Source organism: Orcinus orca, chromosome 2 (assembly GCF_937001465.1).
Source record: "Orcinus orca chromosome 2, mOrcOrc1.1, whole genome shotgun sequence".
NCBI lineage: Eukaryota > Metazoa > Chordata > Mammalia > Artiodactyla > Delphinidae > Orcinus > Orcinus orca.
The window spans coordinates 91,756,577-91,770,437 of record NC_064560.1 but is presented as its reverse complement, the minus strand read 5'-3'; the positions used below and the strand labels follow the sequence as shown (position 1 = coordinate 91,770,437).

Here is a 13,861-nt window from a genome sequence, read left to right as displayed (position 1 = left end):
TTTAATACAAGCACTGGTGATCTTGTCATACTAGCCCGTCCTAGAAATAGGTACCAAGGAAGTACAGAGAACAAGCCCCACTATTCTCACTTTTGCCTCTAGGTGACTCTACACTGGGCATAGTCCTGTCTTTTTCCTCTGGCTTTGTAAGTCAAAGGAGCGACTTGTGAATATTACATGATTTAGGAATGGGAGAAAGCAAGTCAGTCAGAGGGCTAATGCAGCTTTCAAAATGCCTAGTTTACTCCCATGGATTAAGCACAGACTCTTACAAGTTAGAACTAGATGACTATCATTTATATCAGTGGTTCTCAACCAGGGCTGCATATATGAATTCCTGAGGTGCTTAAAAAATACTACAGCCACCCCTCCCTTCTAAGATAAATGGTTTGGGTGACCCCAGTCAGTACAGGTCATAAAAGCTTCACAGGTGATTTCACTGTGCAGCTACAGCCATGGATGGAGACCAAGCTCATTTTCCAGATTAAAAATAAAGCCTAGAGAGAATCATATCTGCCTAAGGTCACACAGCTAAGTAGCAGTGTTGGGATGGGAAACTGTTACTTGATTCTTTAGAGAAAGCAGTAAAGGAGAAATTTCATTACAACATAATAATTTATAAGCCTACATGTTATAGTAGTCAAATGCATGAGACTTCAGGGGCTTCCCTGGTGGCAGAGTGGTTAAGAATCCACCTGCCAATGCAGAGGACATGGGTTTGAGCCCTGGTCTGGGAAGCGCCCACATGCCGCGGAGCAACTAAGCCCGGGTGCAACAACTACTGAGCATGCACTCTAGAGCCCGCAAGCCACAACTACTGAGCCTGTGTGCCTAGAGCCTGTGCTCTGCAACAAGAGAAGCCACTGCAATGAGAAGTCCGTGCACCACAACAAAGAGTAGCCCCCGCCCACCGCAACTAGAGAAAGCCCGTATGCAGCAATGAAGACCATAAAAGAAATTAATAAATAAATTAAAAAAATAAATTCATGAGACTTCAAAATTATAAAGATCTAAGTTCAAATCAGAGGCCTTGATATTTAACAGCTAATATCAGTGGTTCTCAAACTTTGCTGCATATTATAATTACCTGGGGATAATTACCTGGAGAAGATTTTTAAAATCTCTATGCCCAGGCCTCACGCCATACCAGTTAATGCAGAATCTCCAGAAGTGGGATTCAGGCATCAGTACTTTTAGAAGTTCCCCAGGTGATTCCAGTGTGCAAACAAGTTTGAGAACTGATGACTTATATGACTTTGGGGAAATTACTTGACCTCTTTAGGCCTAACTCTTACGGATATTGTGATTAAGATAATGTATGTACATAAGCAGCTCATTAGTATGGTTACCACCTCACTTCCTTCCACCACCACCACCCCTTCTAACATCATTAGTGGTACTATTTTCCTGCCTGCCTTCCTTTTTTCCTGCCTCCCTCCATCCTTTCCTTTCTTTCCTCTTTCCTTCTTACTGAGGTATTATTTACATATCATAACTTTCACCTTCTTTAAGGTATGAAATTTGGTGGGGTTTAGTATATTCACAAAGTTGTGTAACCATCATCACTATATAATTCCAAAACACTTTCATCACCCTAAAAAAGAAACCTCATACCCCAAACCTCCAAAGCCCCCTCCCAGTCCCTGGGAACCACTAGTCTACTTTCTGTCTCTATGAACTTCACTATTCCGGACACTTCCTTTAAGTGGAATCACTAAAATATGTGGCCTTTGTGTCTGGATTTTTTCACTTAGCATGATGTTTCTGGAGTTTCATCCACGCTGTAGCTTGCATCCATGCTTCATTTCTTTTTATGGCTGAATAATATTCTATTGAACGGATACTGTTTTCAGCAGTTGTTTCCACTTTTCTTGGCTATTATGAATAAAGCTGCTAGGAACATCTGTGCACAAGTTTTTGTGTGGACATATGTTTTCAATTCTCTTGGGTATAACACCTGTGAGTGGAACTGCTGGGTCATATGGTTTAATTTTTTTCAGCAACTACTACTGTTCCAAAGTGGCTGCAGCACCATTTTACATTCCTACCACCAGTGTATGAGGGTTCTAATTTCTCCATATCCTCACCAATGCTTGTTACTGTCTCTTTAGATTATAGCTAACCTGGTGGGTATGAAGTGGTATCTTACTGTGGTTATGATTTCCCTGATGGCTAATAATGGTAAGCATCTTTTCATGTGCTTATTGACTATTTGTGTATCTTCTTTGGAAAAACGTCTATTCAACTCCTTCACTATTTAATAAATTGGGTTGTCTTTTTATTATTAAGCTATATAATAGTTCTTTACACATTCTAGGTACTAGATCTTTATCAGATAAGTGTATGGTTTACAAATACTTTCTACCATTCTGAGGGTAATCACTTCACTTTCCTAAGTGTCCTCTGAAGTACAAAAGTTTTTTTACTTTTGATAAGTCCAATTTATCTTTTCTTTGGTTGTTTCTGTATCATTAACTTGTGTGTATATGTGTGTGCGTGTGTTTTCAGCTCCACAGTATACCTTTCATTTCTTTTTCTCTTTCTTTTTTTTTTTTTTACAGTTGAAGTGTAGTTGATTTATAATATTGTGTTAGTTTCAGGTGTATAGCCAAGTGATTCAGTTTTATATATATAGATAATGTATATATACATTATCTATATATACATATATATGTATATATATACATATATATATGTGTATATATATATACACATATATATATGTATATATCTTCTTTCAGATCATTTTCCATTATAGGCTATTAAAAGATACTGAATATAGTTCCCGTGCTATACAGTAAATCCTTATTGCTTATCTATTTTATGTAGTTTGTATCTGTTAATCCCATACTTCTAATTTATCCCTCCCACCCCGTGTATCATTAACTTTTTTTTTTGACTTATCCTACTGTATGGAGCCCACTGACTCCCAGATGTCAATTTCTGGCTCCAACTGCCAAGCCCTGGGGCAGCTGGTGCTGCCTCGGGGAATTCTGATGGAAAGATCCTCCGGACAAGTGGTCCTAGAAGCTGCTAGGGCCTTACCTGAAAATTTCCCAACCCATGCTAGCTGACCACGAGCAGCAAGGCTCCTGGCTGGCTTGTCAAAAATTGTTACCGAGTCCAAGTTCATACTGCTCACTGCATGACAGATCAATAAACCGAGACGTAAGTTGTTGGGGCAAAGAATAACAACTTTTTCAGAAAGCCAGCAGACAGAGAAGGTAGTGGACTACTGTCCCAAAGAACCATCTTCTGTATCATTACCTTTTAAGGGAAATACTAGGGGCAAAAAATTATCAGGGTATCCTATTGCCAGGTAAGTTGTTCAGACTTGTAATAAGCAAAGAATTGAGCTGGCCATTCATTTAAATCAGGAAGTCCCATTTAGGAAACACGTCCACTTTATCTTGGGGGAAGGCAGGAAGGAAGCTACTCATTTCTAAGTTTTTAATTACTAGAATTTCAGATTAAGTATTTGACTTTTGAAGGCCAAGTGGCCAATCAACTGCAAAGAAATAAAACCCTAGTCAAGTCTGTATGTTTTCACAGATATTTGCTGTAACAAATAAATTTTCATAGTCCTTACTAGAATTGGAACTGTTTTCTCAAACTGAGCACTTTTTAAATGGATTTTTTTAAAAGAGTTTCAAACTAATATTTTTCTGAATCCAAAATTAAAGACTGGTATGGCATAACCTCAATGTTCCGTTACTGCTTGATAAATACTAAATACATAATCCATATTCGAAAATAATAAACTGAGATTATATGACTGGCAATGTAATAATCCCAAAGAATCAACTGCAATTATAGTAATTTTTCTAATAAAAGCAACAACAGAAAAACTAGTCATTAGTGTCCTAAAACTGAGAGGTGACACCATGTCCACATTTCCCTGTTTCACATTCAGTATGGTATTTACTATATTACGTATTATCAATTTCTGCCACAGGAGTCCATTTCTAATTTATTTCCTCCCTCTGTACATATTTTGAAATTTTTAAATGCTTTTTTCATTGATTGCCATAATCATATGATTTTTTCCCCCTGTAACCTGTTCATGTGAGAATTTAAATAGATTTTTCTTATATTGAAGAATGTTAGGTCCTTGGAATAATTCAACTAGGTCATATTATATTCTTTTTATGTATTTCTGGGTTAAGGTTGCTCATATATTGATTAAAATCATGGCATCTATGCTCATAAATGAGATGGGCTCTAATAATTTTCTTTACTGGTACTGTCTTTAGAAATTTGGATCATTTTAACCTAGTCTTAGAATGAATTAGGTATGCTACCTCTCTTACTATTCTCTAAAATCTTATGTAAAAATCTTTCATTAAATAATTGAATTTCCAGTAGAAAAACAAACAAAAAAGAACACTTCTAATATCTTTCTTTACTTTGTCAACCAACTTTCTGTTTTAAAATTTTTTTGGTTTAAAACGCTTTGAGTGGTGATAGCTGCACAATAATGTGAATGTATTTAATGCCTCTGAACTGTATACTTAAAAATGGTTAAAATGGTAAATCTTATGCTATGTATATTTAACCACAATTTTTTAAAAGTGAGAGAAAAGTAAAAGGAGAGAAAGAGGAAAAGGGGGGAAATGAAAGAGAAAAAGAAGTAGAAAAGACAGATACCCCGAAATAAATAAACCAGTCTGAGCACCTGCTGGCAGACAACATTCAAGAACAGCCTGCTGAGAGGCAGGCACAGTTCACTTAAACCACCAGCAAAGCAAGGCTCTGCAGAGAGCACAGGAGTTAGGGCAATCCTGGAACAGTAATATGACCCCCACCATATATTCATACAGAGCTCTGTCTCTAATCTAAGATGTGGGGCTACACAAGGATGTCCTCCACACTTCCGAATACTTGGGTTGCATCCAAATGTCACTGTATTTCCATATCTAGGACTCCTTCTAGAGAGAAGATAGTTAATTTTCCTTCATACCATGTAGGTCAAGATCATTTAAACATGGAATTAAGCTAATGGCAATATTTTGGGATTTGGTTAACAGCAAACCCACGTATCACCACGGTAGAGAAAAAAAGATAAAGCAAAGATGCTTCAAGGTAAAGAACCATGAAAAATCCAGTGTGCCTCTTTGCTTTGCAGTTCTCTTAAAGAATATTGTTTAGTGTCTGAGAGCATTTTTTTCAGAAAATACCTTTGACCATAATTCCAAAGTAATAAAGTATGTTCAGTCCAGCTTCTAAATTTATAGCTATAAATGTAAATTACAAGACAATACTTTAATGTATAAACTTGGGCGACAGATTTTTCAAAAAGTGATTGAAGCCAAGTAAGCTCTCCTGAAAATATTTCTCATAAATATAATAAGCACCACTGAATATAATTTTATTCCAAATGGATCCAGTTTATGTACCATTCCTTAAATGTATTTTTATAGTGAAGATGGTCTACAGCAATGCCTCATCATGATAAATTCTCAACAATGATTTGCTGAATGAATGAATGAACGGGAAGAACCAAGCCTCAAATGGAGTTTCTTTTGGTAACAGGGAGATGACAACATGGGTTAAAATCTGTTTTTTCTAGACCCGTCATGGCCTTAACCTGACTGCTACTGCAACAGAATAAAATCTAATATCCTTGCAATTCACCATAAGAGATACATTTGATTCCCCCTAGAAAGAATAAAGTGAGAAGGAGGGAAGAGGGAAAGGGGAGGAAGTAATACCTTTCTAAGCCAGAAGGAAATTCTCCAATGATGATATGGGTTAGATCAGATCTCAGGCAAGCTTAAGGGCCCCATCTCACTTTACACTCAAGCATCAACAGAAAATTGAGATGAATTATTCTACTTCTATAAAACCAATCTTCCACTTGGCCCTTTATCTCAGGGAAGATGGGGTAAGCTCACTTAAACATGATTTTTCTCATTCCTTTCTGCAGTGCTTCACCTAGCATAACATACTCGTTGAGGCAGCCAAGTGCTACAAAAGAGAAAAACACTACACAGGCAGCAATTCCTAAAGAAATATGTTATGGGTTGAATTACGTCCTGCCCCCACAAATTCATATGTTGAAGTTCTGACCTCTCATACCTCAGAATGTTACCTTATATGCAGATATAATTAGTTAAGATGAAATCATGTTGGGGTAGGGTAGGCCCTTAATTCATTATGACTATTACCCTTACATAAAGAAGACATGAACAGAGACAGGCACACAGGGAGAATGCCATGTGAAGATTGGAGTTATGCTACTATAAACCAAAGAACTACCAGAAACTAGAAGAGAGACCTGGGACAGATACTTCCCTAACACCTTCACAGGGGACACAGCCCTGCTGGCACCTTGATTTTGGACCTCTGGCATCTAGTACTGTGAGACAATAAATACCTGTTGTTCTAAGCCTCCAGTTGGGTGTACTTTGTTACTGCAGCCTCGAGGAAACTAATAAAGACAATAGGAGGCTAATGTGCACCAACTAAACTGACCCCCTTCAGACTGCACTTCAGATCCAGCTTCTCACCCCATGGCTACTGCCACCACATAAGCCCGGCCCCAGTTTTGAGCTGTAGCCACTGTTGCCTGGTCTCCTGACTTCAGGCTCTACCTGCACATGATTCAACTGCCAAACCCACCACAACAATAACCTTTCAAAAATGCCAACTTCTTTGCATCACTCTCTTGTTAAGAAATCTCGGATTGGTTCAAGATGGCAGCATAGAAGGATGTGCGCTCACTCCCTCTTGCGAGAACACCGGAATCACAACTAACTGCTAAACAATCATTAAAAGGAACACTGGAACTCACCAAAAAAGATACCACACATGCAAAGACAAAGGAGAAGCCGCAATGAGATGGTAGGAGAGCTGCAATGAGACGGTAGGAGGGGAGCAATCACAAATCAAATCCCATCACTGCTGCGTGGGTGACTCACAAACTGGAGAACAATTAAACCACATTAGTCCACCCACTGGAGTGAAGGTTCTGAGCCCCATGTCAGGCTTCCCAACCTGGGGGTCCAGCAATGGGAGGAGGAATTCCCAGAGAATCAAACTTTGAAGGATAGCAGGATTTGACTGCAGGACTTCGACAAGACTGGGGGAAACAGAGACTCCACTCTTGAAGGGCACACACAAAGTAGTCTGTTCATCAGAACCCAGGGGGAAGGAGCAGAGACCCCACAGGAGACTGAACCAGACCTACCTGCAAGCACTGGAGGGTCTCCTGCAGAGGTGGGGGTCAGCTGTGGCTCACTGCAGGGACAAGGACACTGGCAGCAGAAGTTCTGGGAAGTACTCCTTGGTGTGAGCCCTCTGGAGTCTGCCATTAGCCCACCCAAGAGCCTGCAGCTCCAGTGCTGGGTCGACTCAGGCCAAACAACCAACAGGGAGGGAACTCAGCCCCACCCATCAGCAGACAAGCAGATTAAAGTTTTACTGAGCTCTGCCAACCAGAGCAACACCCAGCTCTACCCACCACCAGTCCCTCCCATCAGGAAGGTTGCACAAGCCTCTTAGATAGCCTCATCCACCAGAGGATAGACAGCAGAAGCAAGAAGAACTACAATCCTGCAGCCTGTGGAATGAAAACCACATTCACAGAAAGACAGACAAAATGAAAAGGCAAAGGACAATGTACCAGATGAAGGAAACCCCAGAAAAACAACTAAATGAAGTGGAGATAGGCAACCTACCAGAAAAAGAATTCAGAATAATTATAGTGAAGATGATCCAGGACCTCGGAAAAAGAATGGAGGCAAAGACTGAGAAGATGCAAGAAATGTTTAACAAAGATCTAGAAGAATTAAAGAACAAACACCTAGAAGAATTAAAGAACAAACAAACAGAGATGAACAATACACTAACTGAAATGAAAAATACACTAGAAGGAATCAATAGCAGAATAACTGAAGCAGTAGAACAGACAAATGACCTGGAAGACAGAATGGTGGAATCCACTGCCACAGAACAGAATAAAGAAAATATAATGAAAAGAAATGAAGACAGCCTAAGAGACCTCTGGGACAACATTGAACGTACCAACATTCACATTATAGGGGTCCCAGAAGGAGAAGAGAAAGAGAAAGGAGCCGAGAAAATATCTGAAGAGATTAGAGTTGAAAATTTACATAACATGGGAAAGGAAATAGCCACCCATGTCCAGGAAGTGCAGAGAGTCCCAGCCAGGATATATCCAAGGAGAAACACGCTAAGACACACAGTAATCAAATTGACAAAAATTAAAAACAAAGAAAAATTATTAAAAGCAACAAGGGAAAAACGACAAATAACATACAAGGGAACTCCCATAAGGTTAACAGCTGATTTCTCAGAAGAAATTCTGCAAGCCACAGGGAGTGGCACAATATATTTAAAGTGATGAAAGGGAAGAACCTATAACCAAGATTACCCAGCAAGGATCTCATTCAGATTCGACAGAGAAATCAAAAGGTTTACACACAAGCCAAAGCTAAGAGAATTCAGCACCACCAAACCAGCTCTACAACAAAGGCGAAAGGAACTTCTCTAAGTGAGAAACACAAGAGAAGAAAAGGACCTACAAAAACAAACCCAAAACAATTAAGAATATGGTAATAGGAACATACGTATTGATAATTACCTTTTGTGTGGATGGATTAAATGCTCCAACCAAAACACACAGGCTTGCTGAATGGATACAAAAACAAGACCCATATATATGCTGTCTACAAGAGACCTACTTCAGACCTAGGGAAACATACACACTGAAAGTGAGGGGATGGAAAAAGATATTCCATGCAAAAGGAAATGAAAAGAAAGCTGGAGCACCAATACTCATATCAGACAAAACAGACTTTAAAATAAAGAATGTAACAAGAAACAAGCAAGGACACTACATAATGATCAAGGGATCAATCCAAGAAGAAGATATAACAACTGTAAATATATATGCACCCAACATAAGAGCACCTCAACACATAAGGCAAATGCTAACAGCTATGAAAGAGGAAATCAACAGTAACACAATAATAGTGGGCGACTTTAACACCTCACTTACACCAATGGACAGATCATCCAGACAGAAAATTAATAAGGAAACATAAGCCTTATATGACACAACAGACCAGATGGATTTAATTGATATTTATAGGATATTCCATCTGAAAACAGCAGATTACACTTTCTTCTCAAGTGCACACAGAACATTCTCAGGACAGATCACATCCTGAGTCACAAATCAAGCCTCAGTAAATTTAAGAAAGGTGAAATCATATCATCTTTTTCAACCACAACGCTATGAGATTAGAAATAAATTACAGGGAAAAAAACATAAGAAACACAAACACATGGAGGCTAAACAATACATTACTAAATAACCAAGAGATCACTGAAGAAATCAGAGAAAATAAAAAAATACCTAGAGACAAAAAGGGGCTTCCCTGGTGCCGCAGTGGTTGAGAGTCCGCCTGCTGATGCAAGGGACGCGGGCTCGGCCCCTATCTGGGAATATCCCACATGCCGCAAAGCGGCTGGGCCCGTGAGCCATGGCCGCTGAGCCTGCGCTCCGCAATGGGAGAGGCCACGACAGTGAGAGGCCAGCGTACCGCAAAAAAATAAATAAAATAAAAATTAAAAATACCTAGAGACAAATGACAATGAAAACACGACGATCCAAAACCTATGAGATGCAGCAACAGCAGATCAAAGAGGGAAGTTTATAATAGCCATACAATCCTACCTCAAGAAACAAGAAAAATCTCAAACAATCTAACCTTACACCTAAACGAACTAGAGAAAGAAAAATAAACAAAACCCAAAGTTACTAGAAGGAAAGAGATCATAAAGATCAGAGCAGAAATATGAAATAGAAACAAAGAAAACAATAGCAAAGAGCAATAACCTAAAAGCTGGTTCTTTGAGAAGATAAACAAAATTTATAAACCTTCAGCCAGACTCATCAAGAAAAAGAGGGAGAGGACGCAAATCAATAAAATTAGAAATGAAAAAGGAGAAGTTACAACGGGCACCGCAGAAATACAAAAGATCCTAAGAGACTCTACAAGCAACTCTATGCCAGTAATATGGACAACCTGGAAGAAATGGACAAATTCTTAGAAAGGTATATCCTTTCAAGACTGAACCAGGAAGAAATAGAAAATATGAACAGACCAATCACAAGTAATGAAATTGAAACTGTGATTAAAAATATTCCAACACACAGAAGTCCAGGACCAGACAGCTTCACAGGTGACTTCTATCAAACATTTAGAGAAAAGGTTAACACCCATCCTTCTCAAACACTTCCAAAAACTTGCAGAGGAAAAAACACTCCCAAATTCATTCTATGAGTCCACCATCACCCTGATACCAAAACCAGACAAAGATACTACAAAAAAGAAAATTACAGACGAATATCACTGATGAATGTAGATGCAAAAATCCTCAACAAAATACTAGCAAACAGAATCCAACAACACATTAAAAGGATCATACACCATGATCAAGTGGGATTTATCTCAGGGATGCAAGGATTCTTCAATATATGCAAATCAATCAATGTGATACACCATATTAACAAATTGAAGAATAAAAACCATATGATCATCTCAATAGATGCAGAAAAAGATTTTGACAAAATTCAACACCAATTTATGATAAAAACTCTCCAGAAAGTGGGCATAGAGGGAAACTACCTCAACATAATAAAAGTCATATATGACAAACCCACAGCAAATATCATTCTCAATGGTGAAAAACTGAAAGCATTTCCTCTAAGATCAGGAACAAGACAAAGATGTCCACTCTCACCACTATTATTCAACATAGTTTTGGAAGTCGTAGCCATGGCAATCGGAGAAGAAAAGAAATAAAAGGAATACAAATTGGAAAAGTAGAAGTAAAACTGTCACTGTTTGCAGGACATGATACTATACACAGAAAATCCTAAAGATGCCACCAGAAAACTACTAGAGCTAATCAATGAATTTGGTAAAGTTGCAGGATACAAAATTATTACAGAAATCTCTTACATTCCTATACACTAATGAAAGATCAGAAAGAGAAATTAAGGAAGCAATCCTATTCACCACTGCTACAAAAAGAATAAAATACCTAGGAATAAACCTACCTAAGGAGGTAAATGACCTGTACTCAGAAAACTATAAGACAATGATGAAAGAAATCAAAGATGACACCAACAGATGGAGAGATACACCATGTACTCGGATTGGAAGAATCATTATTGTGAAAATGACTATACTACCCGATGCAATCTACAGACTCAATGCAATCCCTATCAAACGACCAATGTCATTTTTTACAGAACTAGAACAAAAAGTCTTAAAATTTGTATGGATACACAAAAGACCCCAAATAGCCAAAGCAATCTTGAGAGGAAAAAACACAGCTGGAGGAATCAGACTCCCTGACTTCAGACTATACTACGAAGTTACAGTAAATAAGACAATATGGTACCAACACAAAAACAGAAATATAGATCAATGGAACAGGATAGAAAGCCCAGAGATAAACTCTTGCACCTACGGTCAACTAATCTATGACAAAGGAGGCAAGCATACACAATGGAAAAAAGACAGCCTGTTCAATAAGTGGTGCTGGGAAAACTGGACAGCTACATGTAAAAGAATGAAATTAGAACACTCCCTAACACCATACACAAAAATAAACTCAAAATGGATTAAAGACCTAAATGTAAGACTGGACACTATAAAACTCTTAGAGGATAACATAGGAAGAACACTCTTTGACATAAATCACAGCAAGATCTTTTTTGATCCACCTCCTAGAGTAATGGAAATAAAAACAGAAATAAACAAATGGGACCTAATGAAACTTAAAAGCTTTTGCACAGCAAAGGAAAGTATAAACAAGATGAAAAGACAACCCTCAGGATGGGAGAAAATATTTGCAAATGAAGCAACTGACAAAGGGTTAATCTCCAAAATATATAAACAGCTCATGCAACTCAATATTAAAGAAACAAACAATCCAATCCAAAAATGGGAAGAAGACCTAAATAGACATTTCTCCAAAGAAGACATACAGATGGCCAAGAAGCACATGAAAAGCTGCTCAACATCACTAATTATTAGAGAAATGCAAATCAAAACTACAATGAGGTATCACCTCACACCTGTTAGAATGGGCCTCACCAGAAAATCTACAAACAACAAATGCTGGAGAGGGTGTGGAGAAAAGGGAACCCTCTTGCACTGTTGGTGGCAACGTAAAGTGATATAGCCACTATGCAAATCAGTATGGAGGTTCCTTAAAAAACTAAAAATAGAATTACCATATGACCCAGCAATCCCACTACTGGGCATATACACTGAGAAAACCATAATTCAAAAAGATACATGCGGGGCTTCCCTGGTGGCGCAGTGGTTGAGAGTCCGCCTGCTGATGCAGGGGACACAGGTTTGTGCCCCGGTCCAGGAAGATCCCATATGCAGCGGAGTGGCTAGGCCCACGAGCTATGGCTGCTGAGCCTGCGCGTCCGGAGCCTGTGCTCCGCAACAGGAAAGGCCACAACAGCGAGAGGCCCGCATACCGCAAAAAAAAAAGACACATGCACCCCAATGTTCACTGCAGCACTATTTACAATAACCAGGTCATGAAAGCAACCTAAACGCCCATCGACAGAAGAATGGATAAAGTAGATGTGGTACATACTATACAATGGAATATTACTCAGCCATAAAAAGGTACGAAATCGGGTCATTTGTAGAGATGTGGATGGACCTAGAGACTATCATATAGAGTGAAGTAAGTCAGAAAGAGAAAAACAAATATTGTATATTAACACATATATGTGGAATCTAGAAAAATGGTACAGATGAAGCGGTTTACAAGGCAGAAATAGAGACACAGATGTAGAGAACACATGTATGGATGGACACCAAGGGGGAAAGCAGGGAGGGGGGGATGAATTGGGAGATTAGGATTGACCTATATACACTAATATGTATAAAATAGATAACCAGTAAGAACCTGCTATATAAAAAATAAAAGAAAATTCAAAAGAAAAGAAATCTCTAATGACTCACCGCTTCCTATAAGAAAAAGCCCAGATTCTCCTGCCTCGAATACAGACCTCTCTCTCCTAAGCTATCTCCAACTGCTAGGTGAGAGACTCCTAGTGACCCTAGAACATACAACCATTATTCTTGATGCCATGCTTCCTCTACTGTTTGCCACTCTCCCACTTCACCATCCCAAATCTAGACCATCCTGTGAAGATGACTGCCAAGACCCACTTTTGCCTTGAAACTCTCTCTCTGTACTCAAGCCCACAGTAAAGGCCACATCTCTGGCCTCTCTGCCTTTGCTACTTGCATCAGTCATTCTGTGCTCATCAAAGACTGCCTTGCACAGTTATGTAGCATTTTAAAAGTGTACACTTTGATTCCTCAGCTGGACTATGAGCTCCTTAAGGCTAGGATTCATGTTTTACAATTTTGGGGGTATTTCTCAAAGCCAAAGACAATGCCAGGCATATTATAGGCAAGTTCTAAATTCTTGTTAACTATTAAACATACATCTTAAATTCTTAGAAATGTTTCTTTTGGCTCTCTTCAACTGGGGACTTAAAATTGAACAAATCCACAGATTTCATATAATCCTAATGCTTCCACATATAATCAAATAATTTAAAACTTACAAGGAACAGGAGGAAAAAGCTCCTCAGGACTTTCAGTCCCAAGTTACTTACCATTCTTCATCACTACATTGGACCAGACATTGGCATTCAAGGCTTGAACAATTCGCTTTACTCCTGTAGATTCTGGGAAGTCATCTAATCAGGGAGGAAAAAATATATATATTTATACATGCACTTATACATACACATATATATATACACACTCATCCCTAAATA

General features: G+C 38.7%; 1 protein-coding gene across 4 annotated transcripts in view; it reads right to left on the bottom strand.

Annotated features, from left to right (window-relative positions):
- The window catches only part of AAGAB (alpha and gamma adaptin binding protein), an 87,126-nt gene that overhangs the window by 33,601 nt on the left and 39,664 nt on the right, over positions 1-13,861 (bottom strand). For all 4 annotated transcript variants that reach the window (XM_004276226.3, XM_033439927.2, XM_033439928.2 and 1 more), the window contains exon 5: positions 13,697-13,780. In XM_004276226.3, coding sequence (XP_004276274.1) covers positions 13,697-13,780 — 84 coding nt within the window. The remainder of the gene's footprint in view (positions 1-13,696; positions 13,781-13,861) is intronic.